The sequence below is a fragment of the Pristis pectinata genome, chromosome 18 (genome assembly GCF_009764475.1).
Source record: "Pristis pectinata isolate sPriPec2 chromosome 18, sPriPec2.1.pri, whole genome shotgun sequence".
In the NCBI taxonomy this organism is placed as follows: Eukaryota; Metazoa; Chordata; class Chondrichthyes; order Rhinopristiformes; family Pristidae; genus Pristis; species Pristis pectinata.
The window spans coordinates 25,301,832-25,327,451 of record NC_067422.1 but is presented as its reverse complement, the minus strand read 5'-3'; the positions used below and the strand labels follow the sequence as shown (position 1 = coordinate 25,327,451).

The window sequence follows — 25,620 nt, the reverse complement described above, 5'->3', positions numbered from 1 at the left end:
CAAAGACTCAACCATCTCTTCCCTCGCTTCCCATAATAACCTTGGATATATCCCATCTGGCCCCAGTGACTATCTATCCTAATGTTTTTCAGAAAGTTCCAGCACATCCTTTCTTCATGTCGACATGCCCTCGCATATCAGCCTGTTGTGTTGCATCCTCACAAACATCAAGGTCTCTCTGGTGAATACCAAAGCAAAGTATTCATTAAGGACCTGTCCTACCTCTTCCGACTCCAGGCACATTTCCTCTTTTATCCCTGATCAGTCCTACCCTCACTCTAGTCCTCCTATTCTTCACATACATGTAGAACGCCTTGGGGTTTTCCTTAATCCTACTCACCAAGGCTTTCTCATGCCCCCTCCTAGCTCTCCCAAGTCCATTCTTAAGCTCCCTCATGGCTACCTTGTCTGATCCTTGCTTTCTAAACCTTAGGTAAGCTTCTTTCTTCCTCTTGACAAGATATTCTACATCTCTTGTCAACCACTGTTCCTTCACTCTACCATCCTTACCCTGCCTCAATGGGACAAACCTATCCAGAATCTCATGCAAGTACTCCCTAAACAACCTCCACATTTACATGGTACACTTCCCAAAGAAAATCTGTTCCCAATTTCCACTCCCAAGTTCCTGCCTAATAGCACCATAATTCGCTCTCCCCCAATTAAATACTTTCCCATATTGTCTACTCCTATCCTGTTCCAAGGCCATGGTAAAGGTCAAGGAGTTATGGTCACTGTCTCCAAAATGCTCTCCCACTGAGATATCTGAAACCCAATCAGGCTCATTGCCCAGAACCAGATCCAATATGGCCTCTCCTCTCGTCAGCCTGTCCACATACTGTGTTAGGAATCCTTCCTGGATACTCCTAACAAACTCTGTCCCATCTAGCCTGTTTACACTGAAGAGGTGCCAATCAATATTAGGGAAGTTGAAAACACCCATGACAACAACCCTGTTACTTTTGCACCTTTCCAAAATCTGCCTCCCAATCTGCTCCTCAGTGATTCTGCTGCTATTGGTGGGTTGGGGGGGGGGGGGGGGGGGGGGTGTGGGGTTGCAGTCTGTAGGATACTCCCAAGAGTGATCGGTCCCTTCCTGTTTCTGACTTCCACCCACACTGACTCAATAAATGATCCCTCCAGGACATTCCCCCCTTTCTACAGCTGTGATACTGTCAGCAAAGCCACTCCCTCATGTCTTTTACCTTGTCCCTGTCTCTTTTGAAATATCTAAACCCTGGAATATCCAGCAGCCATTCTTGCCTTTGTGACAGCCAAGTCTCTGAATTGGCCACCACATCATAGTTCCGTGTACTTACCTATGCTCTAATTTCATCACCCTTGTTCCTGATACTTCTCACATTAAAGTAGACACACTTCAGCCCATCCACTGACTGCAATTTTGCCTTTTCAAATGCCTGTCCTTCTTCAGTCTTTCTACACTCTACATCTACTTGAACACTAAATGAACCAACCTCTGACCTATCACTCTGGTTCCCATCCCCCTGCCAAACTAGTTTAAACCCTCCAACAGCTCCAGCAAACCTGCCCACAAGAATATTGGTCCCCCTCCAGTTCAGGGGAAACAAATCCCTTTTGTACAAGTCATACCTTCCCAGAAGAAATCCCAATGATCTGCAAATCTGAAACCCTGCCTCCTGCACTAACTGCTCAGCCACACATTCATCTGCCAGATCAACCTATTCTTACCCTCACTGTTACATGGCACAGGCAGCAATCCAGAGATTACTACCCTCGAGGCTATGCTTTTCAACTTCCTATATTCCCTTTTCAGGACCTCATCTTTTTTCCTACCCATGTCATTGGTACCAATATGTACCACAACTTCTAGCTGTTCACCCTCCCTTTTCAGAATGCTGTGTACCCAATCAGAGACATCCCTGACCCTGGCACCCAGGAGGCAACATACCATCCTGGAATCTTTCACATCCACAGAATTTCCCATCTGCCCCTCTTACTATTTGAATCCCCTTTCACTACCACTCTCCTCTTCTCCCCCCCACTTCCCTTCTGCACCACACATCTGGGCTCAGTGCCAGAGATCTGGTCACTGCAGCTTTCTCCCTCATCAGTTTCCAAAGCAGTATATCTGTTATTCAGGGAACAGCCACAAGTCAACTCTGCACTACCTGCCTGTTCTCCTTCCTTCTCCTGACAGTCACTGCAGCTTAGGGGTGACTGCCTCCCTGTAGCTCTTACCTATGATCTCCTCATTCTCCCATAGGAGCCAAAAGTCATCCAGCTGCAGCTCCAGTTCCCTAACACAGTCTGTAACTCATGCAGATGTAGCTATCAGCAAGACTGGAGGTCTCCCAGAACTCCATCTCACAAGGTGAGCACACCACTGGCCCTGGAGCCAATCTAACTGCTCTAGCCTGGCACTAACAGAAAAATCAAAGAAAGAGACTTGCCTGCACCTCCATCCCACCCACCCAAACATTAGTCCACTCCACTAGATCCAATCTTCTTTTTATTGGCTGCTGTTAATTGGCCAATCAACAATTAACAATTTACAAATGTGCCTCTTTTAGACTCCTGCAAGGTGAAACTCACAAGCACAGAGACTCACCTCTTTTCAAAGCTCCCACTCCAACTCCTGACTCTGCAAGGTGAAATTCAACGTCAGAACAACTGGAATTGGAATTCTTGTTGGTTTATTATTGTCACACATACCAAGATACTATGAAAAATTTACTACTGAAAAACCTCAAGGTAGTACAAGGGAAATGCATAGCAGAATGCAGAATATTGTGTCACAATTACAGAGGAAGTGCAGTGCAGGCAGAGAGTAAGGTGTAAGGGCTATGATGAGATAGACTGTGAGGTCAAAAGTTTATCTTTAATGTACAAGAGATTCATTTTAAGAGTCTTATAACAGCAGAATAGAAGCTGTCCTTGAGCCTGGTGGTGCATGTTTTCAAGCTTTTTATCTTCTGCCCAATGGGGGGGAGCAGAAGGGTGTCCGGAGTGGGAGGGGTCTTTGACTATGTTGGCTGCTCTTCCGAGGCAGGGAGAAGTGTAGACAGATTCCATGGAGGGGAGGCTGGATTTTGTGGTGGACTGCGCTGTGTCCACAACTCTCTGCAACTTCTTGCTGTCTTGGGCATGATTGAAGTAGTATTGGGAGGGGGAGCCAGTCTTGCTGCATCACTGTTTGGTTTATTGACCAAAGCCCTTACCTTCCATTCCCTAATCTCTGACTCCATTCCTATTTGACACTGGATTGTTTGCAACTTTGGGATCATATTTGACCATTAAATAAGTTGAAAGCAACATACACGTGCAATGCTCAGTTCTCCAATGTCCATCTTGTTAATGACCACTGACTTCATCCTTGCTGAAGTCATTATCCATTCTTTGCAACCTCTACGTTTGATTATTCTAACACATTCCTGTTCTGTATTCCGTAAACTTGTCATTCATTATTCTGGGTTGTGTGCCCTATCTCGTACCAATCCTGTTCACACATTAACCCTGCTTTTGTTGGCAAACATTGGCACCTATTTAAGCAATATCCTGACTCACTGCTATTTTACATAATGGAGTCTCATTTACCTGGTGCACTACTTTTAACACCAATTAGCATGCACAGATGCTCTCTGTACTAAGTATTTGGTTCATTTTAAATGGGGTGATGACTTTGAAATATTGGTATTATGTGGTTCACAGAGAAATCTCATACCTCAGCTATAGAGCTGGATATTTCTCAAGTAGCTAGTTCAGAACAAAATGGTGTCACACTACGTTATGAATAATATTTAACTCCTGGTGGGTGATTCAACCCATGAATAGAAAAGACAATGTTTTAAGGATGTGTGCCTGGAAATTAGATCCCATAATCCTGTATTTTTCAGTGTTACATGAATGAAATTACATTTTTCCTAGAGTGGAATGTGATAATGCCAATTTTCAGGGGTTTTTTTGCATCACATTGGAAGTTCAATTCAGCTGTTCTAGATGTGATTCACACCTTTTTTACCCAGTGCTAGCTCCACATCAGTTGCACACAAGATTATATCTTTGCAAAAGCCATGTGCCTTTTGGAGCATTGTGGGGGAAATTAGACCACGTTGTCCTGGAAGCAACTCTGTCATTGGGCACTCTTCTGACAAACAAGATCTTTATAACACAGCACTGAATTGGGACTGCTGTAATGTGTCCCATACTTATGTTTAATCCCTTGCCTCTGCATTAACCATTCTCTCAACTCCCAATCCCGACCTCCAATCTCAGTCCCAATCCCATATTCCCTCTGCCAATCCTGTAAATTGCTTTTGCCTCTGTAAAGCAATGGTAGTCCAATTTGCCCACCATATCATCAGTCCTCTCCCAGATCATTTGCTTGATCCCCAACATTTCCCAGCCCTAATCCTGCTTGTAGAAGTGCATCCTGGTGCTGCAAAATAACCCCAGATGCTAGCTTTTACTTTGCTCAACCCCAGAGCTCAATGTTTGGATTAATGTCATAGTCCTGCCATCCCCCACCAAATACCTAGACTTGGCCTTATTCTCAGGTGGCACATTTTCAGTGATGAAAGTATTTGATGACCTTCCAGTAGCAGGCTTGCAACCAAAATGGCCACTGCAACCATCTAGCACACCTACTTGTATATGCAGGAATTCCTTGGCCTTATATTTTTGCTGATTATTACCATTTGTTCTGGCAAAAGTTAAGAAAGGAGGCTTTTGTTATTCACCATGGGATGTGGATATTTCTGGCAAGGTTGGCACTGACTGCCCATTCCTAATTGCCCTAAACTGAGACTGTTGAGAGGCAGCTGTATTGGTGGGTCTGCAGTCACATGTAGGTCATGTTGGGTGAGGTTGGCAAATTTTCTTCCCCGAAAGACATCAGTGAACTGGTTGAGTTATTATGGCAATTTGTTTGTTTCATGGTTAAAGTTGCTGAGACTAGCTGTATTTTTATAAATTCCAGGTTTGTTTAATCGGTGGGTTCAAACTCTGGATCAGTGTTAGAGTTCTGGCCACTAGTCTGGTAACTAAATCTTTACACAGCTGTAACCTTAAGCAACTTTATCAATCAATTTCAGGAAGAGAAGCACATGGTTAGCTTCAGAATGATGATATTTCAGTCAGGGAGCCACAGATATTTAAATATAAGATATTAACATTTCTGTGTTTTTGGCTGCAATAATTATTTAGTTCTGCAGCCTGTTTTGATAAATATGTCACCCAAAGGCTTATTTAGAGGATTTAGAGAAGGTTAGTGTTGTGCTTATTGTCCCAGAGTCATTCTTGATTTATGTACAAATTAAACTCTCAAATGTACTTAACATGTTTTGTTCTCTTTGTTAATGGCTTATAGTGGCCTGGAAATTCAAGCTCTCTTAAAAATGCACTAAAATAAAGATGAGCAGGGGAGATATGTAACAGTTGGTTCCAATGCCCTGGGGAATGTTTTATTTGGTATTGCAAGTTGTGCGTTTTTTTTTAAAGGGGGCAGGATTTGCAACCTTTTTTACCGTTTCTTAACCAAGTAAAATTTTGAGAATCACACATTGGCCACAAGTCAACCAATGCTCTGTCCCATTGTGGCTGGAACTCTTAAAGTGGCAGTTTTCCACTGAAGCTGCTCCTGGAAAGAGTGCGACAGCGTAGGTTGAACTGCAGTAAAGAATACAGAGATGGAAATGTGGAATCTCTGATTCTGCATTGCAGATCATAGTGGAAATAGCCACTTGGAGAAAGGATCAAATCCTTCTGGGCTCCCCCCACCAGAAAAAAATGGACCTTTTCTGAAAACCGTTCAGAAATCTAATCAATCATTGTAAATGAACGGAACCTATTGATGACCTTAGTGAATGACTCCCCAACAAAGATAAAGTTAGGGTCGATCCCTTTTATGTAGTGCAGGAATGGAACTGCTTCCTTCTATTGGTCCTCTTCCTGTCCTGAGCAAACATTGTTTCACTGTTACCTTCATTATGTGTTTGTAGTTTCAGTGTGCACTAGGCAAATCATAAGCTTCTGATTGCATTTTGTAATGATTTTTATATCTCAGTTTAATCCCATAGCACACAAAATTAGGTATATGCCATTGAACTTCTAGGCCAGTATTTCTCTGGAGGTCCTTACCTCAGGGTTTCTGAAATGACCAATGCATGCCAGCTTCAACCCAAGAGGAAGGAAGCCAGTAATAAGCCTCATGTTTAAATACTAATGAAAGGCTAAGTCAAGCACTGTCATTGGTCAGGGAGTTTGGGAATCAGAACTTTCACCAGACTTTCCTCAAGATAGTGAAAGGTCCTCCCACTCATCCTTCAACCACTTTCATTAACAACAGTTCCCAGAAAGAGGTGCACCCTTGTTTAACCAGTTAAAGATGTTTAGGATCTGGAAGATGTATGGAAGATGTATCAACAAATTGAGTTAGTATCAGATCAAATAGTTGGAGGTTAAGTGTGGAATGTTTATTGCAGAATAGCAGTTGATGTCATATTTTATGGTTCTTTCCTAATCCCTCTTCCCTATTTATTGAAGCTGTTAATGTGAAATTTAACTGAGCTTGTGGTACTTGCCTTTTGCCACTATGGCCTCTTTTGTAGGGAGAGCACTTCCACAAGAAAGCAATGATGACAATTATTATTCCACAGGAAATTCAGGACAACTTCTCACTCACTCTAACTGCCTTCATCTTATAGCCTTTTCTCTCTATCTACTCCATTAAATCATCAGCTGGATGACCTCTACAGCTTATCCCAATTGGCAACCATAGAACACTACAGCACAGAAAAACAGGCTATTCGGCCCTTCTAGTCTGTGCCAAAACGTTATTCCACTAGTCCCATTTACCTGCACCCAGTCCATAACCCTCCAGACCTCTCCTGTCCATGTATCTATCCAATCCAACCCTAGCCTTGCCTTGTCAGAGTTTTATCCATCCGGCCTCCTCTGCATCTTAAATCTAACTTATTTCTCAGTTTTGACAAAGGATCTTCAACCTGAAACATTAACTCTGTTCTCTTTCCACAAGTGCTGCCTGACCTGCAGAGTGATTTCAGCATTTTCTGTATTTATTAAAGTAAAATGCAACATGCACAAAATCCAGGGACACCAGGAAGACTCTTTTCTGGAAATCCAAGATATCAGTTTGGATATTCAATCACTTCACATGAGCACAGTGGTGACACAGAGTTTCACTGAGCTGAAAATGCAGCAGCAGGCAGTGCTGTACATATCAGCAGGAGGTCTGTACATCCTGCCAGTCTGAACGTAGCAGATGGTTCTCTTCAGGCTCTTTTCTCAGCACCCTGACACGACATGTCATGCACTCTCCCCATCCCCCAACACACCCCTGGAGCACTAGATCAACAGACCTTCCTTTACTGCTTGCTCTCGTGTACTGTCAGGTATTGCATACTCCCAATAGAAATCAGTGACTAGAATTTGCTAGTGCTGGGTAGCAAATTTTTTTTTATTATTGTTATAAACTTCCAATGCTGCAGATTTTTCAGCATAAATTTTACATAAACCTATTCAAAATCATTGGTGCTCAAAGTATCCCAGTGATTCTCATGGTTGTTAGTGTGAAATTGGGTGTAGCTGTTAAATTAAACTGTCTGATATAACACAATATAAGAAATGATGGCAGTTTGTAACTCATTTACTCAAATCCATAACTCACAAGTATTGCATGCACAGGGTTATTAGGATTCCTGAATAAGCAAAGATGTCCTTGAAATTTTCTATAACTCATAACAATCTAATATGACTGCAAACAATAATGTGATTGCAATAAAATATGAATTATACTTCACTTTTCAGCTTCAGGTAACTTGCCCCAAGGTTATGAATATAAAATCATGATTACACGGGGAAGATAACAATAACAAGTTTTTCAATTTCTGAATATTCTTAAACTTTGATTAAATTTAATTGAGATGTTGGTGGGGTTATTCAAAATACCTTATAAATGGGTGATGATGTGAAGCACTGAGGTTTTCACAGAATGCTGTTTATTCTATGATTCTCTGCTCTCTGTTAGAAACTGGTGTCCTTTATGTTCTCAATCGCAGGAATATTGTCCTGCCTTTTGAAGTGACAGAAATGAAACTGCACTTGGTTTATTCACAGATCATGCAAATAGTGAAATTTTGAGCTCAGGTTGTTTCACATTAACAATCTACTGTTGTCCTGAATGGGTTAATGTCACACCCATTGTTGTCCACTATGATGCATGTGAGAAACCTGCTGCTGGAAACATTTCCTCACAGTTGGAAGTTTGGGTGCCAGAAGAACAGTCTAATGAGGGAGTGTTTAACTTCATTTAGTGCCAGGAGCCAAGAGTTTGCAGCTGCGATCACTTTCCAAACTGTTTTCTAATCCTTATAATTTTCTAAAGTCGTACATGACAAAATATATTACTTAACTTTCTTTTTTAAAGGGATGGTTCATTGTATAATAAAGATAAGCAAGTTCACAAACATTGCAAATGAAGTAAATGATCTTTCAATATTTCTTTCTGTGTGTGTGTGTGTGTGTGTGTGTCTATGTCTGTGTTATGAATCATTTTATTGATCCTTTATCTGCTGGTCCTCAGTCCCTACCTCCTTCAGTGCTACTAATCTGTTCTTCTGCTAGTTTGCCTCTGGGTGTTAACTAAATTCCTTTAAATGGCTATTTTCATAATTGTTGTGTGTGATACCTTTTTAGCAGGACATAGGACAATCTTGCAGATGCTGTTAGCTTTTTACTACCTGAACCTGAAGCCATTAAATCAGTGAAGGACAAGATCAGTCACCTGGCAGTCAAATCCCAGAACAATCAAAAATGTGCTGCCACAGAATTAAATTTCATGGAAAAATTATTCAGGGGAAAAATCAGTAATTCCCTTTGAATTCCATATAGTCTGAATTCTTTCTGAATCCTACACATGCCTGACATAGAGATCAGACATGTATGACAGTGTCCAATAGTGCACAATACATGCATACATGGCAGGTCTAGGATTTTTGATTGATGCCTGTGTGGCCCATGGAAGACATGGATCACTCCTGCAGACACAGGCCAATAGATACAATCCTTGTGAGGCCTGCTTTGGTGTTACTATCATGAAAACAGCTTTCAGTGCCTGAAAGCATCAAGTAAAAACATTCACGGTTCAACTGTGTTTACTGTGAGCTTTCTCTGTGCAAAGCCATTTTTGTTTTGTGCCATCATCCAACCACTGGAGGGAGTTGCACAATACAATTGCAACATCTCTTATGTCTCTTACAGGATCTCTCTCTCTCTTTAAAGTGGATGAAAATTTAAGGACATAACATACAGTCAAAAAAGTACAATGCTACAACAAAGTAAAACTAACATTTCTACATTTACAGAGTCAATCTATCTGGTAGTTTACTTGCTCATTATGAATGACGCAGCTCATTTTATACTGGAATTTTACCAGAAGGTGGTAATGTCTCTTCTTCAGGTCTGTCTTCCTTCACTACATCATCGATTCATGTGTCCTTGACCAAGGTTCATTTGGCCAGGGCCAGGGGTTCTGAGGAGCTTCTGGGAGGTTTTGCTGATGTCCTTGTTATTGTGTAAATTTATTCACTGTGTCCTCCAAATGCTTGTATGTTCTCAACCACCAGAAAAATACTTCTGTCCACTTGATAGATACAAGATATACCAGGTTGTCCTTCGTGCACCCACTTCAGAGTAGCTGCTCTTCCTTAGAGTGGAACAGCACCTCTGGATCCCCAAAGAACCATAGCATTCTGCACCTTTTCCTGACATGTGCTGGGAGATAAGGTGGGTGGGGAGGGAAGAGAAGAAGGTCACACATTGTCATGGTAGCAAGCTGCTGAGTTGTGATTGACATACCGCCCATGCATTCCCATACTCTCACTCAGTATTGGATTCTCACATGGAGGTACCCCAACTACGAGTCAATTGAGTGCTGCATTCTGATTGCACTGTCCACACTTGTACTTCAGAATGTAGTCATGTACATCCAGGGTTAACGGCCATCTCTGCAGAGGTCACTACCAGAAGTAGCCCCTTAGATTCATCAGGAACCTGTTCTGTAAGATTCATGAAGTTCCAGCCATACGAGCAATTATGGAACATCATCACTCTGTAGATGATAAATAAACCTCCTTTGATTGCAAGTATCATATCTGTACTTTTGTTTTGCATAGAGGTTTATTTCCAGTCAATTGCATATCTGTTGGATGTAACAAAATTACAACAAATCTGCAAAACGATGTGTTAAGTGAAGCAGCAACTGCTTTGCTGGTTCATAAAAATCAAGAAGCTGTGAAATGAGCAGCAACTGGTCCAAATTTCAAAATGTGCCATGTTGCATAGTCCACTCATATGTTGCCTTGTGATTTAGCAACTGATGTGGAGGTCTAAAGGTGGTAGGAAACATCCAGAGTAGTTGAGGAATCCCAAGTAGAACAGAAGTGTACAGCACAGTACGGGCCCTTCGGTCCTCGATGTTGTGCCAACCTATATAAACCTACCCCATGATCGATCTAACCCTTCCCTCCCACATAGCCCATTTTTCTTACATCCATGTGCCTATCCAAGTGTCTTTTAAATGTTCCTATTGTATCAGCCTCTACCACCACCCCCGGCAGAGCGTTCCAGGCACCCACCGCTCTCTGTGTAAGAAACCTACCTCTGACATCTCCCCTAAACATTCCTCCACTCTCCTCCACTCTCCTTCAGCTCTGTCAGCTCCATTCAGAACTTCAGCTCCATCAAGGTGGTCAGACTAGCTGCATCCAACACTGCTTTGCCCTTGTCCACGACTGTATGCAGTTCTTCAGCATCTACCTCATAAATAAAATTGACCATTTCTGAGACAACAAAAACACATTCTCCTTAATTGATCTTCAATTCCTCAGAATCGATGTAAACTTTCTCGATTCTCCTTGTGTTCCAGCTCTGATTCTTGTTAATGCTCTAAACCCTCAGTGTTACTATCCTCTGCTTGGTTACCCGGGTACCAATAGATGACTGCTTGAAGTTCAGTTTCTTTTCATCAAGTAGCCTCCTTTAAGTTGCACATCTTGGAATCCACAAACCACGCAACCTCAGTGCTCACAGTTTTCAGCAATCCATTTCAAATCTGCTATGCCTGCAATAGTTTGACTTGGCTGCTGATTCTGTCTGTTAAACTTGTCCTGGTGCACTGTAGGACTTGGGGTGGGGGACTCCTGCTGTTTAACTAGTTTAACTAGCTATTCAAATGTCTTGTCACTTGGTTTGTTTGGAGCCAGCCAAGATTTTACCAATGTGTGAGCAAAATTGACTTCTTTTATCCCTTCTGCAAATCATTTGTAACAAATAAATATTCCATCCTTTCACATGTTCAATCTGTGATTCAAATTATTGAAAGAAACTGAAGTACCAATTGTGGTCACCTTGAATTGCACAATGCCATAACATAACTGATGTAAGCGTAAAAAACAAATCAGTTAAATCTAACTTGGTCTCAGTAACCCCACGCTGCTCCACAGCTCCAGATGAACGGAAAACAGGATCTCACAAAAAGCAAACAACCCTTGTTCCTTCAACCCTTCCAGTTAAAACTCTTTAATTCTCATTATCAGTTATCATTACAGCACCTTTTGGTGTCTGCAGACAGTGAGTTAAGAACACTTGCAGTTCAGTAGTGTTTCCACATTTGCTTTCTTTGTGCAAAGCCTTTTAATTTCTTGTCATCATCCAGCCACTGGAGGAAGTTGAACAATAGAATCACAACGTCCCTTACCATGATATTACAGTTACATAAATGGGACCCTTCCTAGCTGGTACCAGCCCATGAGTTCTGGCATTAGAAAGTTCCTTCAGTCGGACGTATGATTGGGTGGGCTCGTTTGGTGGACCTCTCATGGCCTGCAGCCACATTGTTTGCTTACCAGCAGATCACAAACCCCTACTTCCCCCAACCATACTGTAGGTCTTGATCCCCTCTGATTGATGTTCCAGCTTCCCCCACCACCCCATCCCCCCACACTCTCCACTGAACCTCTCCCACTGCCACCATCACAGCACTCCCTGCCTACCCGTTACCCACAACCAAATTTACCAGGTTTTCTTTACTGGGGAGGTCTATTCAGAAGCACATGTGCATTGCTGAATTCTACAGCAGTGGGATGACAAACAAAGCTTTTTTTAGCCCACTGCCCATCAAATCACTGAAGCGTTTTTGCCAGGGCCATTTAATTTCTTAGCTACCGTCTCGTTTGAAAATAGAGCATAAATGGTGGAAGCAGGTTCAGTTACCACTTGCAAAAGGAAATTGGATAAACGCTTAGAGGTGAAAGCTGAAGAAACATACAGGGCTGTGGTGAAAGAGGAGGACAGAGCAGTGGGAGACCATGGGAAGGAAATGCCATTTTTTCCTGCAAGGCTGATTCAGTAACACACAATGCCTTGGGCTTCTTTTTCCATTGAAACTCCCAGAAGTTGGCTCATAAATAAAATATTTCTCAACCCACAGCAAACCGATTGGTTAATTTACCCTTGCAGACCATGACTGATTTCAAGTCAAATATGCTTGGGTCCATCTTTGATTGTGATCCTGTGAAGTAACATAGGATGTTTTCCTACATTTGAGATGCTTTATAAATACAAGCTGATTTTCATGCAGTTGCTGACTTATGATTCCAGGGAGTTTTTCATTTGGTTCTCACAGTATAATGCAGACACTGCAAAAGCATTTATATGAGCCCTGTACTCATGGGAGAGTTAATGATACTCCATGGAAAATATGTTTTTATTATAAGCCATACACAGAATAGATGAACTCTTTAGAATGAGAAAACCATAAGGATCTGAACTGAACTCTAACATAAGTTACAATTGAATATGTTGTACATGTATTTTCCTTATTGAGCATAAAATAATCCTCCTGCAACTTCCAAAAAAAATCTTTGATTTTATTTTCTTTCTAATTCTGGCTGTATTTGGGCACTGTGTGTAGCCGAGAATGTACTAACTAAACAAAGTGGGCAATTTCACCTTGGATCATTTTGAAGCTTCCCTAAATTAATAATATCCTGATATTTGCATGTCTGTTGTCCTTATGATTTAAATGTGGCTGAGGAACCTCTACATAAAGAATTCCTTTTAATCCCATTACGATGCAGCAGAATACTGCATGATTACCAGAGTCATAATGATTCTGTGCCTGTGTCTGTGAGAGGACTTCTACAATGTGTCAATTGTTCCAGGGAATGAGATTAATTGAACAACTGCACCAAAGAGTTGGCACAACATGATGGGTCAAATGGCCTTCATCTATGCTATATGATGCTTTGACTCCAATTTCCCATTTTGAGCAATGTTGTCTAATATTTGACCCCTGTACCTGAAGAGCTATAAACTATTAAAGAAAAACGTGGAAACTTAGTTTGTCGTAGTGGATTTTATCATGTTCTCTCTGGTGACAAGCATAGCAGCATTGACAACATTTGTTCACAGAATGCTAAGTGTGAATTTAAAGTTCTGCACTGGTAGTTCCAAAGCTAATTGCTTTGACCAAGATTGTAGGGTCCTACAAAAATATGTTAGAAGTGTAACAGTACTACTGGTGCAAAATATGGAAAATTCCAAAGGCAACATGTGGCATAGTTTGTGCAAAAAAAACTCAGTATGAACATTGTTTTTGGTGAACCTAAGCAAATATTTACAACTTTAAATTTTCTTTACCTGCACTTGCAATCTTATTGTCCTGAAACATTGGCTCTGGTACAATTAATAGTTTTTACATTTCCTTTGAGTCTTGGAGTGATTTATGTATGGCATTAATTAGGGGTGGATTTGAGTACACAAGCACTCAAAATTATTCAGCATTACAAGGACTAATTTAGTATCAAATACTTAAATTGTACCTTCTATCACTTGAATGAAAATTCCAGAGTTTTAAACTCTTTATGCATGTCTCCTTAATATGAGTGCAATCTTGGTTTGTACACAACCATATGAAAACCATACAATAGGGAAGGTTTCTGGTTACCAAGCAATTTTCCATGGGCTGCAGTAGAATAATTGAAAATGGGTGGGTTTTAATTGCAGGTATTAAGCATGTTGGTCATTAGTGGTGATGACACTGCCTGGTCTAGTATTTTATATGCAGTGATTTTGCATTGCAGCGTCCTGCCAAGGATATGAAGGGAAACATTACAGACTCAACATATTATTTGACTAAATACGACATCAATGTTAAAAGACAAGCTTTCGTGATTTTATGATAATAATGACTGACATTAATATCAAGTACTAGAGTACTCAAACCTTTTGGTGCTGGAGTAATCAAGCATTAAATTACTCAAAATTTCTATCCTAAGGATTATTAGATTATGATTATATCTATTCATTAATCAGGAATATGAAACATTTACTTGAAATATAATTTCTTGGATAGAAATCTACTTTTGATATTCATTGTCAGATATTGCAGTTTTTCAGTGCAAATGGACTTCATCATTTCAGAAATGTTTGAAGACTTACATATGCAAAGAGAAACTGATATTTATGACAATGAAGTGAAATGGTAGGATTTCTGGGTTAATTATAAGCAACCTGTATTTTTGCCCCATGTAAACATGAGACACAGACTGTGGGGTTTCTACATAATGAAGAGGATCCAGACCCCAGACTCTTCTTCTTCATCCTGTAGGTGCTGCCTACATATTGAAGGGATTCAAGGAACTGGATGAAAATGTCTATCTTCATTGACAAATGTATCTTGAAATGAGACAATATTTTCTAGAAAAGTTCTTTTTAGCTTAGCTGGGGATAAGTAAATATGATCACAATACTTTAGTAATTCATATCTACTGGCTTAAGTTGTAAAATGAAATGTTACACTGCAATGGACTTTTCTCCAGATCCAGTTCATCTTCAAAGCTGCTACTTTAAGAAGCTAAGCAGATAAAAATAAAAGTGGCCAATTGTAAAATCCAGTGAAGATTTTTTTTCTAGCCATTCCTCACATCTACTTCAAGTCTGAGAGGACTTAATAGATTATTTTCCCCCAATATGTCCTCTCATAGACTTGAATTAAATGTGAAGAAATTGGCTCAATTGTGTTTGTAAGTAAAGTTGGAAATCTATCTAGCATGTGTTGATCCCTCAGGGGTAATTAAGTAACAAAAATATTGATTTGGATTTTGTTCACTGTCTAAAATAAGAGGTAGTGCTCGCAGTATGAATCAAATTGAATAAAGCATGCGTTGTTATGCTAGATCGCTGCTCTGCTGTGCTGAAAACATTAAAATTGCATTTAAGGTATTGTTGAATTTGCAGTTTCTTAGTACAAGATTATAATAACCTTTATACAAAAAGGCAAAATGACTGACCTTCTCAACTTGAAATAAATAACACATGGACAGAAAATGGCACTTTGTTTACTGAGACCTATTCAACTGGACTACAACTCAGCAAGATGTCAAGCCAGGACTTAAGTTAATGTTGCAGAGAGACTACAATGGTCTGGGAGAAATAAATGCCGTAACATGAAAAAAGATATTTAAGAGGCTTAGGTGTTATAATTTTTAAATGTTTAACATTCTTTTAGATTGACAGCAGCCAGATTTGGGGCTCTTGCAATTTACTCGCTCTTCCAAGACTTTGTGGGGAGTGCTGCAGTCAATTTCTAGCCTCTCTCACTAACTGCACATGCCTTCTAAAAATCAGAAAATGATGTTGAAGTATACAGGTCTTCAAGCACCTGAGGCAAATTTATGTCACAGGCAAAAACCATGACAAATAAAGCTACACCCAAGAAGTAAAAATACTTACATTTATACAATGGTTTTTGCATCCTTTTGGAACATCCTTAAATGGCTTTCTGCTACTGAAGTACTTTTGAAGGGCAGTCATTGTTCTAAGACAGGAATCATTACAGACAGTGAGCTCCCAGAAACAACCTCTTTGTCTTCTCCATGGACATTTTCTTGAGATTGAGGATCATTTACTTCTGCTCCAGATTTGTGTGTTCTGATGTGCCTAAGGAGCCTTAAATGAGAACCACAGACTCAGCACTGGGTGGGTTTGTTTGGTGGGCTCTGTGTTCTTGCCACTGCATGCTCCTGTTGAAGAGACTTGAGGAGCTCAGAGTCTTCCTGAATGATCCTTCTCATTTAGGATGAAGGCAGTATTCAGGACATATGGTTTGAAATATGGCAGTACTTCACATTCATAATCACATCCTCAACCCTTCCCAAATTTAATGTGTCTCCTGTGAGAACATTGATTTTTATGTAACTAACATGTTACAAAAAGTACATTTGCTACTTATATTTACAATCAGTACTTAATCTTCACCTTGCTTTATATGAAAGTTAATATTTGGATTAAAACAAAAAATAAATTACTTATCGATGCGCATGCCCAGCTGCAGAAATCAGACCAATGTCTAACCCAATTAAATACTGTATTCAATTATTCCATTTTGCACATCTCCAGGAGCTTACATGGTTCCTTGTCCTTTGAGAGGAATTAGTATCATATGTAAGCCACTTGCTTAGGATCCTTGTCGGATCCTTGTCGAAGCCATGTCTTCAGATGCCATTGTATGGAGCCTATGATTTACCTGATTCGTTCATGATATAGTGGCTGTTTGTTAAAGCAAACAGGCTTCAAAGAATTTTAATTAACGTTGCAAAGATCAGAGGTATCTTTGGTGGAATGAAAAATGGATAAGAGTACCAAAAGCTGCAAAATATTCACACTTTAATGATTGACTATCTTTCCACAGGGATAAAGCTGAGAAAAATACCCAAGAGGAGGGATCAGGTTGCAGATTTTTCTTAAGGGCTGCAGGGTCCACAGCAGCAGTGAATAAGATTTGTCTCTAAATAGCACTCCATGCAACAGTACACCATATGGAGGAAGGACCATATATAAATGTGCTAAGAGGGCTTGAAAAGGTAGATATGAGGGAAATGTGTTCTGTGGCAAGGAAGCTAGAAGCAGGGTTCACTGTCTCAAGGAGGAGCAAGTCATTTGGGACTGAAATGAACAAGAATATCTTCCCATAGATAAGAGCATAAGAAAGTAGGAGCAGGAGTAGGCCACTCTGCCCCTCAAGCCAAACCCTCCCTTCTATGTGATCATGTCTGATCTGTTCTAGACCTCATTTTCTCTTCTGTGTCAGTTCCCCACAGCTTTTTAAATACCACGATGATCTAACCTCCACAGCTGCCTTTAGGAGAGATTTCCAGAGATTTACCACCACTTGTGAAAAGTTCTTCCTTTACATTTTAGTTTTATATTACTTCTCCCTAAACCTGTAACTTAGCGTGTGACAAATCACTGGAATTCTCTATCCTGGAGGGCTGTAGAGACTCAGTCATTGATGGTATTCAAAGCTGAGAGAATGTTAGATAATAGTTTATTTTGTTTCCAAATACCACGGGGTGGCACGGTAATAGAGCAGTTGGTACCGCTGCTTCACTGCTTTAGTTTGAGCCTGACTTTGGGTGCTTTCTGCACGTTCTCCTAATGACCACTCTGGATTCTTCCAAATACATGCTGACTATTTTAACTTACCCATAGTAGATGGGTGGCAGGAGGGAAAGAGTTGATTAACACATGAGAGAGAATAGGTTACAGAAAAATAGGGGAGTGAAAGGGACTGCTGGAACTGCTCCACTGAGCACTGGCATAGACCCAATGGGCTGAATAGCCGCCTTCTGTGTTTTAATAAAGAAGCAAATATATAATCACTAGTAAGGAAATACTACTAATATTAAAAATAAAAGACTACAAAATACCATATAAACACATCAAGTGTTATCCCCTTTAGCACAATATTAACTTTAACTACACACACACGTTAATTCTAGATTCCAAGCGCAGCTCATTCTGAGGAGTTTTTACCCATCTGTACAGGTGATCACTTCTGCCTACAGTCGCCATGCAAGTTGCCCAGGTTTACCCAAACACCCCTTTTTATAATGCAAGAAACATACCCATGATAATTTAAAATATTCTTTTGATTGTAGCATCTGTTCATTGTAGGTCCATGAATTGTTTCATTTAATTAGCCAAAATATGTTGTGAACTTTCCATGGACTGTTGCATTGTCCTGACCAGGAAGGAGCAGGTCTGGTGCTGTGTTGTTTGAACAAATCATAAACTACTTGCAGGTTTTGTTTTCTGTGTGCTGAGGTGAAAATTTCTTCTTGGATCCCAATAAATAATTGCTTTTTCAGTGCTCTCTCTCTGGGCCTCCAGCATCAACCGAAGCAGAAGAGGTGGAGCCATAAACCAAGCTTTTCTCACAGTGGAGGTCCAAGAGCAGGAGGTGGACTATCTCTTTAGTTTCTTCCTGGGGCAACACTCCTGCATCCATCTGTAGGAGGGGAAATGTGTCAGGAGATTTACCACCATCTGAAGGCAGATCTTGAGCCACATACTTGTGCAATTCTGCTGGAACTGTGGAGCAATAGGTCCTTGTTGTCCTGAATTTAACTTCAGGATCTTTACGGCAGTGACAGCTGATATACACCACGGCCAACAGCTCACGTCCCAATGTTGCATTCACAATGAGCGGAGATAATCAGGTAAGGCTTGACACTGATTTGCTGAGATTTTGGGCTTCCCAAAGGTTCAGCACGTAATGGGCTGCCCAAGTGCAGTAATAAGGGCTCTATGAATGGACATGGAGCTCTTTACCAATAGAAAATCTACACTCTCCAAAAGTGCACTGCCAATCCACCCGGGTCATTCTCTCTTCCCTCCTCTTCCATCAGGTAGAAGATAGAAGAGCCTGAGGGCACGTACCACCAGACTTAAGGACAGCTTCTACCCCACTGTGATAAGACTATTGAACGGTTCCCTTATACAATGAGATGGACTATGACCTCACGATCTACCTTGTTGTGACCTCGCACTATATTGCACTGCACTTTCTCTGTAGCTGTGACACTTTACTCTGTACTGTTATTGTTTTTACCTGTACTACATCAATGAACTCTGTACTAACTCAATGTAGCTGCGCTGTGTAATGAACTGACCTGTACGATCGGTACGCAAGACAAGTTTTTCACTGTACTTCGGTACAAGTGACAATAATAAACCAGTTCCAATACTAATACATCCTCAGGGTCACTGCTCTGTACCAGGGAAACTGTAAGATTTTTCCATTGTGCTATGCCTGCATATTGCAGCTACCTCATTAGCTGGACAGATGTTGCTGGGGGACAAACCCAATTGCCTTCCTCCTGTTCTGTCAAGATGCCTGGAAACAGTTACAGGCCTCTGTTCAGGGGATCCACCATGACATTCATTAATTCAGCTTAGTTCAAGCTGGTGTGCCAAACTCCTAAAATTATTTGTGGTTATTGGTGCAATAGAGATAATCATTGATATCGCATACATGCAAAGATTATTGCACAAAGAACCTACAAAGTTTTGAGTCCTTAAATAATAATTCAGGCCATATGCCTTTATGTTCCATCCTTCATGACCATCCCAAAGTGCTTAGTAGTCAAACTGACACTCATTATCCATTCCTAATTGCCAATTGAACTGAATAGCTTTCAAGCCCATTTTAGAGCTGAGTCATATGTTGGCCAGACTGGGCAAGAATGACGAATTTCCTTCTCTGCAGGACATCAATGAAGCAAATGAGTTTTTACAGCCATCTAGTAGCTTAATGGTCAGCGTTACTGAAACTAGCTTTTTAATTGCAGATTTGTTTAACTATGTGAATCTAAATTTCCCGACTGCTGCAGTGGGAATGGAACACAGGTCTCCACACCAGGCCTCTGGATTCCACTCTAGAACTTAACCACTGTGCTACTATAAGGCCATTAAATACTTTTGAATTGTGTGGCAAGATCCCACAAACAACAACCAAATTCATGGCTGCATCACCTGGCTGTTAGTTGAGGATTAATGTTGGCCAGCAGTAACATGCTTGCTCTATTTCATATAGTGCTACAGGATCTTTAAATTCAACTTAGAGAGCGTAAATATCACATTTAACATTTAATACAATATTACAGCTCTGAAGTCCCAGCCTGGATAACATGCTCCAAGACTCTGGAGTGGAATTTGAACCAACAGTGATCAGGCAGTCAACCAATGATAGAACTAAATCTAACTCAGCGATATATGTGGCAGGACATCAGAACTTTGATCTAATTTGTTGGTTCTAGAATGACTTAGCTCTGTCTATGTTGAGTTTGCTGTTCGGCATGCTTGCTTTTTCAGTTGTGTCCACAGTTTGTGTCCAAACGTTATAGATTCTCTTGAGTCAGAATTGATGGCAAGATAGAATGGTTTAGAAGAGGAATTCAAGTGAATAAGACCCAAGAAGCAGGTGGTACTGTCACCTCCAATATGAATGGAGGGGGGAGTATGGTTATAGGGTTCGAGTAGGATGTGGAACTGAGAAGGCTGAGAACATAAACCAATTGAAAAAAGAAAAGGGTTTGAGGTAGTTCTAATATTGTATGACAGGGGAAGTGAAGGGTTAAAAATTTTGTTGTGTGGTGAAATACTTTTATGCACTTTACCATTTCAGAGGATGATTAAGAATCAATAGCATTGCCATGAAACTGGATGACATTTAGTCCAGCTGAGTTAATGATAGCTGATTTCCTTCCTTAAAAGAATCTATGAACCAGATGAGTTTTATTTATGGCAGTTAGCTAATATCCTGATTTGCATTATCAATAACTAGTTTAATCCAGATTTAGTTTTATCCTGAATGACTATTATTAAACACCACCAGCAGATCTGTGTACGTAGCCTGCTTTGGGACATTATATTGGATCCTTGCAGTCAAAGTGCAATCCAAAACTGATCTTACAGTTGGTGAAGTTTTACCATGACTGTACTTTTTTTTGGGAAGTGAGTTTTGACTTGGGTCTCAGTGAGAGACTGAGGAATTACACCTGCAAAAGTCATCCTTTCCTTGGCTGAAGCAACAACCTGATTACTCCCAGGTGTTCTGAGATCATCCTGCCTTAAAGTAAGTCTTTACATAATTTGTAGATGTGTGCTCCAGCCACTAGGATCCATCTGTAGCTTCCAACAGCAAGACACCCTCTTGACCATTGGAGGTGACCAACCCCCTCTTGAGGGCAAATTTGCTGCAATCCATCTCCTTTAGTTGAAGCAGACCATAGCTTTAAGAGCTCCTGCCCAGTGGTCAATAATTGGGACAAAGTTTGTGCTTTTCATGCATTGCTGATGATGCAGAAAACAGTTGTTCCTCGTGCACACTTCCTTAATCCAGAAGGATTTCTATCCATTAAATGATTTATGCCAAAATGCACCAAGTTCTTTACCATGAGAGTATCATTAATATCTTCATTTTAAAATAAACACAATTTTTATTTCAATACTTAAGTTGATTATCCCAACAATGGGCATTCAACATGCAGGAAAGGGGTTTAATCTTCCTCATGGAGAATCACTCTGTTTACAGAATCTGGTCAGAAACATGGTTGAAATTACTAAAACTATGTTAACAAGCTTCTTAATGCAGTTAGGGTCATATCATGTGTTGAAAAGTGCAGTGGAAGACCGTTACTTTTCCTTGATTGGATGTCTGTTTAACGAAGATTGGTAGAGTACAATTTTCATTTGATTAATAACAACTATACTTAAAAGGCAATTAATCTTCTGTGCCACTTATCTCTTCGAGATACTTTGTGCTATAGAGCTAATTTGTTAGTAATTAAATGGAAAATAGTTGGCTATATTCCACAAGGACATGTTCTGTGCAATAGTCAAATGACAGTTAGCCTGGCGTTAATCCTCTCCTATGATCAGTCCACTGTATGTATCCAAATCAGCTTTTTTTCTTAGTACAGACCAAATTTCATTGACTGTAAAGATGCTCTGCTTATTACAAGGTATTGCAGGATGGAGCTGTGAATCAAGGAGGCAGTGCACGTTCAGTAAAACTGCAGCTTGACGCTGACTCAGCAACTTGCTCAGTCTGCAGACCAACTGGGTCCGTTTTGTTTGTACTGCAGTTAAAATTAGGGGTAAATGGCACAAAAGAATTACTTTGTCAAAAATTATTGAAAAATATTATTTCAATTTGAACCTGTAAGTTGCTCGAGAAGATAATGTCTCATTTCAAGATGCGTTTGCTCGGTGAAGATAGCAGCAATGTACCTTATTCTCGTCTCTGCGGGTCGAGAGAAGAAATTTTGACTGCCGACTTTTCAAAAATTCAGTATTTCATCCGGTTCCTTGAATTCCTTCATTATCTAGGAAGCATCTACAGGATGATGAAGAAAAAGCTGAGGTCTGGATCCTCTTCACTATGTAGAAACCCCACAGTCCAGAGGATCAGTTTTTCATGTTATGTAGGGTAAAAATACAGGATGTTTATAATTACTTTAGAAATTGCCATAATTATCAGTTTGCATGTGCAGGTCTTCATGAATTCTCATTGTAAAGTATCAGTGCAGATAGTGTTAAGAATGCTGCATTGCCCAGGTCATTTAACTCAAGGGCAATAGCTGCAGCAGATATTATAGAATTTGCTAGTTTGGATTCAGTATGCTAACCTTGCTGTTTGCTTGTGTGTTGTTGAATTGTGTATAAAACATGCCTGTAATATTTTTATATCTGTGTTGAAGAAATCAAATCATTACTAAAGAATGTCAAGTGTTTGGAGTATGCATTTACCAAGGTCAAAGGGTTTACTTTTCAGAAATATGTGTATCAGATAATGAAGCAAATAATAATAAAATATGTAATTTAATGGTTGTGATATATTCAACATATTACAAAAACAAGACATGAGAAAAATTATATAAATCATCTGTTTTTTCTTAAAATGGACACCAGCTAATTGGATCTTTGAGCGGAAAATGTCCGAACTATTAAGATAGAGAACTTTATTTCATTTGATTTTTTACTTCAAAATCTACAAGCAACATCAAGTAACTTTGGTTTGAAGGAGTTACTGAGGTCGTTAGTGAGTGAGCTGAATTTCCATTATGGATACAGCCTTGAATGATTCAGCTCTCTCATAACGTCAATCCTAGAAACTGTTCCAATCCACTTGTACAGTATCAATGTCATCAGCACTCAGCATATCTTTTTTAATCAGACAGACTAAAACAAGTTCTGATAATGTTAAATATAATTTATTGCAACTGTTTGATTTATCAAGGATATTTTGACTTTCCCTTTAAGCTTATGGGGGTTGCTCTGAAAAGAGTCCCTAGTTTGATCCATACTGCAACCACTTTAGTCATTATGATTTACATACATGGCAGTAGGTTAACATTACACAGAAAATTCATGGCCATTTTGTATGAATACTACTTTGCCATGGCATTTACAGCGTAGCCTGAGATGTTTAAATGTTCCATTTAGATTTGTTTGTATACTTGTTCTGAGAACCTGAATTTATTACAACACAACTTCTTCTTCTGTTGCAGAGCTGAAAAAACAGAAGTATTGAATGAAGATTTGCTACAGGTAATATTTGTTTCTCCATTTTGTTTAATGAGCCATTATTGAAGCCACGGCAGAATTTTTCATGTACCTTGGCATGCCATTACAATTATACTGAAACCATCATCTAATACTCTGAACCCAATGCTATTGGCTGACACCAATTAATTTCCAGTTTATTAATCCCCATAAACGTCATGCCTGCATCTGCCAGGCTGTTCACTGTAGACATCTGTAAACATCAGTTTGCTCAAAGGAGCTACCTATTAGGTAAAGACCACAGGTTGTGAAGTTGATAGCAACTATCTAAGCTAATTGATTTTACCTCCCTAATTATCTGTTTTTTCTGAAACACTGCATTTAGCCAGAGCCCTTGATTTTTCCTGATCTATATATTTAAAGTAATAGTATCAACAAACTGTGCTCTAATGTGGTTAACCAGTGTGAAACTATTTTCTGTTTGGTATGCATCTTCAATTTTATTTAATGTGTGTTGAGCTTAACACCTGGACATAATATTTCCATGTGATTTATAATTAGATATCCAAATGAAGCCCTAACAATAAATAATCACATACTGTTAGCTTTCCTGATTACTTACTGACCCTGAACACTAGTCTTTTGCAAATCATGCACTAGGATACCCAGATCTCTCTCGATCTTACATCTCTGCAATCTCTCACCATTTGGAAAATATGCTCATTTTCCACTTCATTTGCCCTGTCAAAATGGACAATTTCACATTTACTGCATTATAACCCATTTGCCAAATCTTTGTCCATTCACTTAACCTCTTTATAGACTCTATGTCCTATTCACAATATACTTTCCTACCTCCTTTTGTGTTAAGAGCAAATATGGCAACTGTACTTTCAATGCCTTCATCAGTTCATTTATATAAATGGTAACAAATGGAATCTCAGCACCTATCCTTACAGCACACCACCTGTTACATCTTGCCAGTAAGAAATAGACATACTTATTCCTATTCTCTCTTTCATGTTTGGCAGCCAAGCTTGTAGCCATACTGATATGTTACCTCTTATTTCATGAATTTTTATTTTCCAGCAGTCACCTTTATTGAAGCACTTTAACAAATGCCCTCTGGAAATCCAAGTATAGTACATCAACTGATTTCCCTTTATCCACAGCACGTATTACTTCTTCAAAGAACTCCATTAAATTAATCAAATATAATTTCACATTCACAAAACTAATTTGGTTTTGTCTGATTACCTTGAGTTTTTGTTTCTAAGTGATCTGCTTCAATGTGTTTGATAATAGCTTTCAACATTCTCCAATCAACAGATGTAATATGGACCAATTCTTGTTATAGGGCACCCCCCCAATATATGAACCAATTCTCCACCCCTTCTAATTGTTGGGTATAGGGACAAAATTGCACTCCATCGTTTCTGCGATAAATATTGTTAACTGGTAACAGTAAATGCTCAGCATTAACAATATAGTTGATATTAAAGCGGACCCCTGATTAAACAGTAACTGATTGACTGATTCGCAGGTCAAATGTGCAAACTTTCAAAGACTGCCCCTTTGGGTTAAAAAGCCCACATTGCCAGGCTTAAAGGCCCACCCCCAGAAACCTTCTGGAGAGTACAGTAAGAATGCAATGATAGTACATTAACTACAGTGGGAGTACAGTAATGGAGCGTTAACTACAGTTACTGTATACAAAGCATACATTAAAACTGAATCTTTCAAGCTCACCAAAGTTCGTTTACAAACCAGTAGTGTAACTGTTCTAATTTGCAGACCTTTATAAATGGAAATATGTAGTTTTGACCATTGAAAACAATCTTGGAATGCTTGAGAAGCTGGAAAAAGGTACCGTTGTAAAAGAATGCTCAAACAAACTAGTATGACAATATGATAAGCATTGTTACATTAGTTTGATGTCTTTTGATGTTTTTTAGTGTGCTTTGCATTATCTCTACCATCAACCTGGCTGATCAAGAGTTAATTGTAGCTTTAGTTAAATCCTTTCTGGTCATTCAAGACAAAATGGTGTCTGAGAGCCACATCATTCCTGGTGAGCTATTTTAGGTCATGTCATTATTGTGGTTAGAAAGGTAAATGATTCTTGAGATATTTGCTGCAGGGTTTACACGCTCATGTTGCAGAATTTGATTGTCCTTACTGCAGAAAATAACCTTGACATGCCTTAGAATA

General features: G+C 39.7%; 1 protein-coding gene across 5 annotated transcripts in view; it reads left to right on the top strand.

Annotated features, from left to right (window-relative positions):
* The window catches only part of arhgap44a (Rho GTPase activating protein 44a), a 239,116-nt gene that overhangs the window by 131,379 nt on the left and 82,117 nt on the right, over positions 1-25,620 (top strand). For all 5 annotated transcript variants that reach the window (XM_052032773.1, XM_052032770.1, XM_052032772.1 and 2 more), the window contains exon 2: positions 23,415-23,454. In XM_052032773.1, the coding sequence (XP_051888733.1) occupies positions 23,415-23,454 (40 nt within the window). The remainder of the gene's footprint in view (positions 1-23,414; positions 23,455-25,620) is intronic.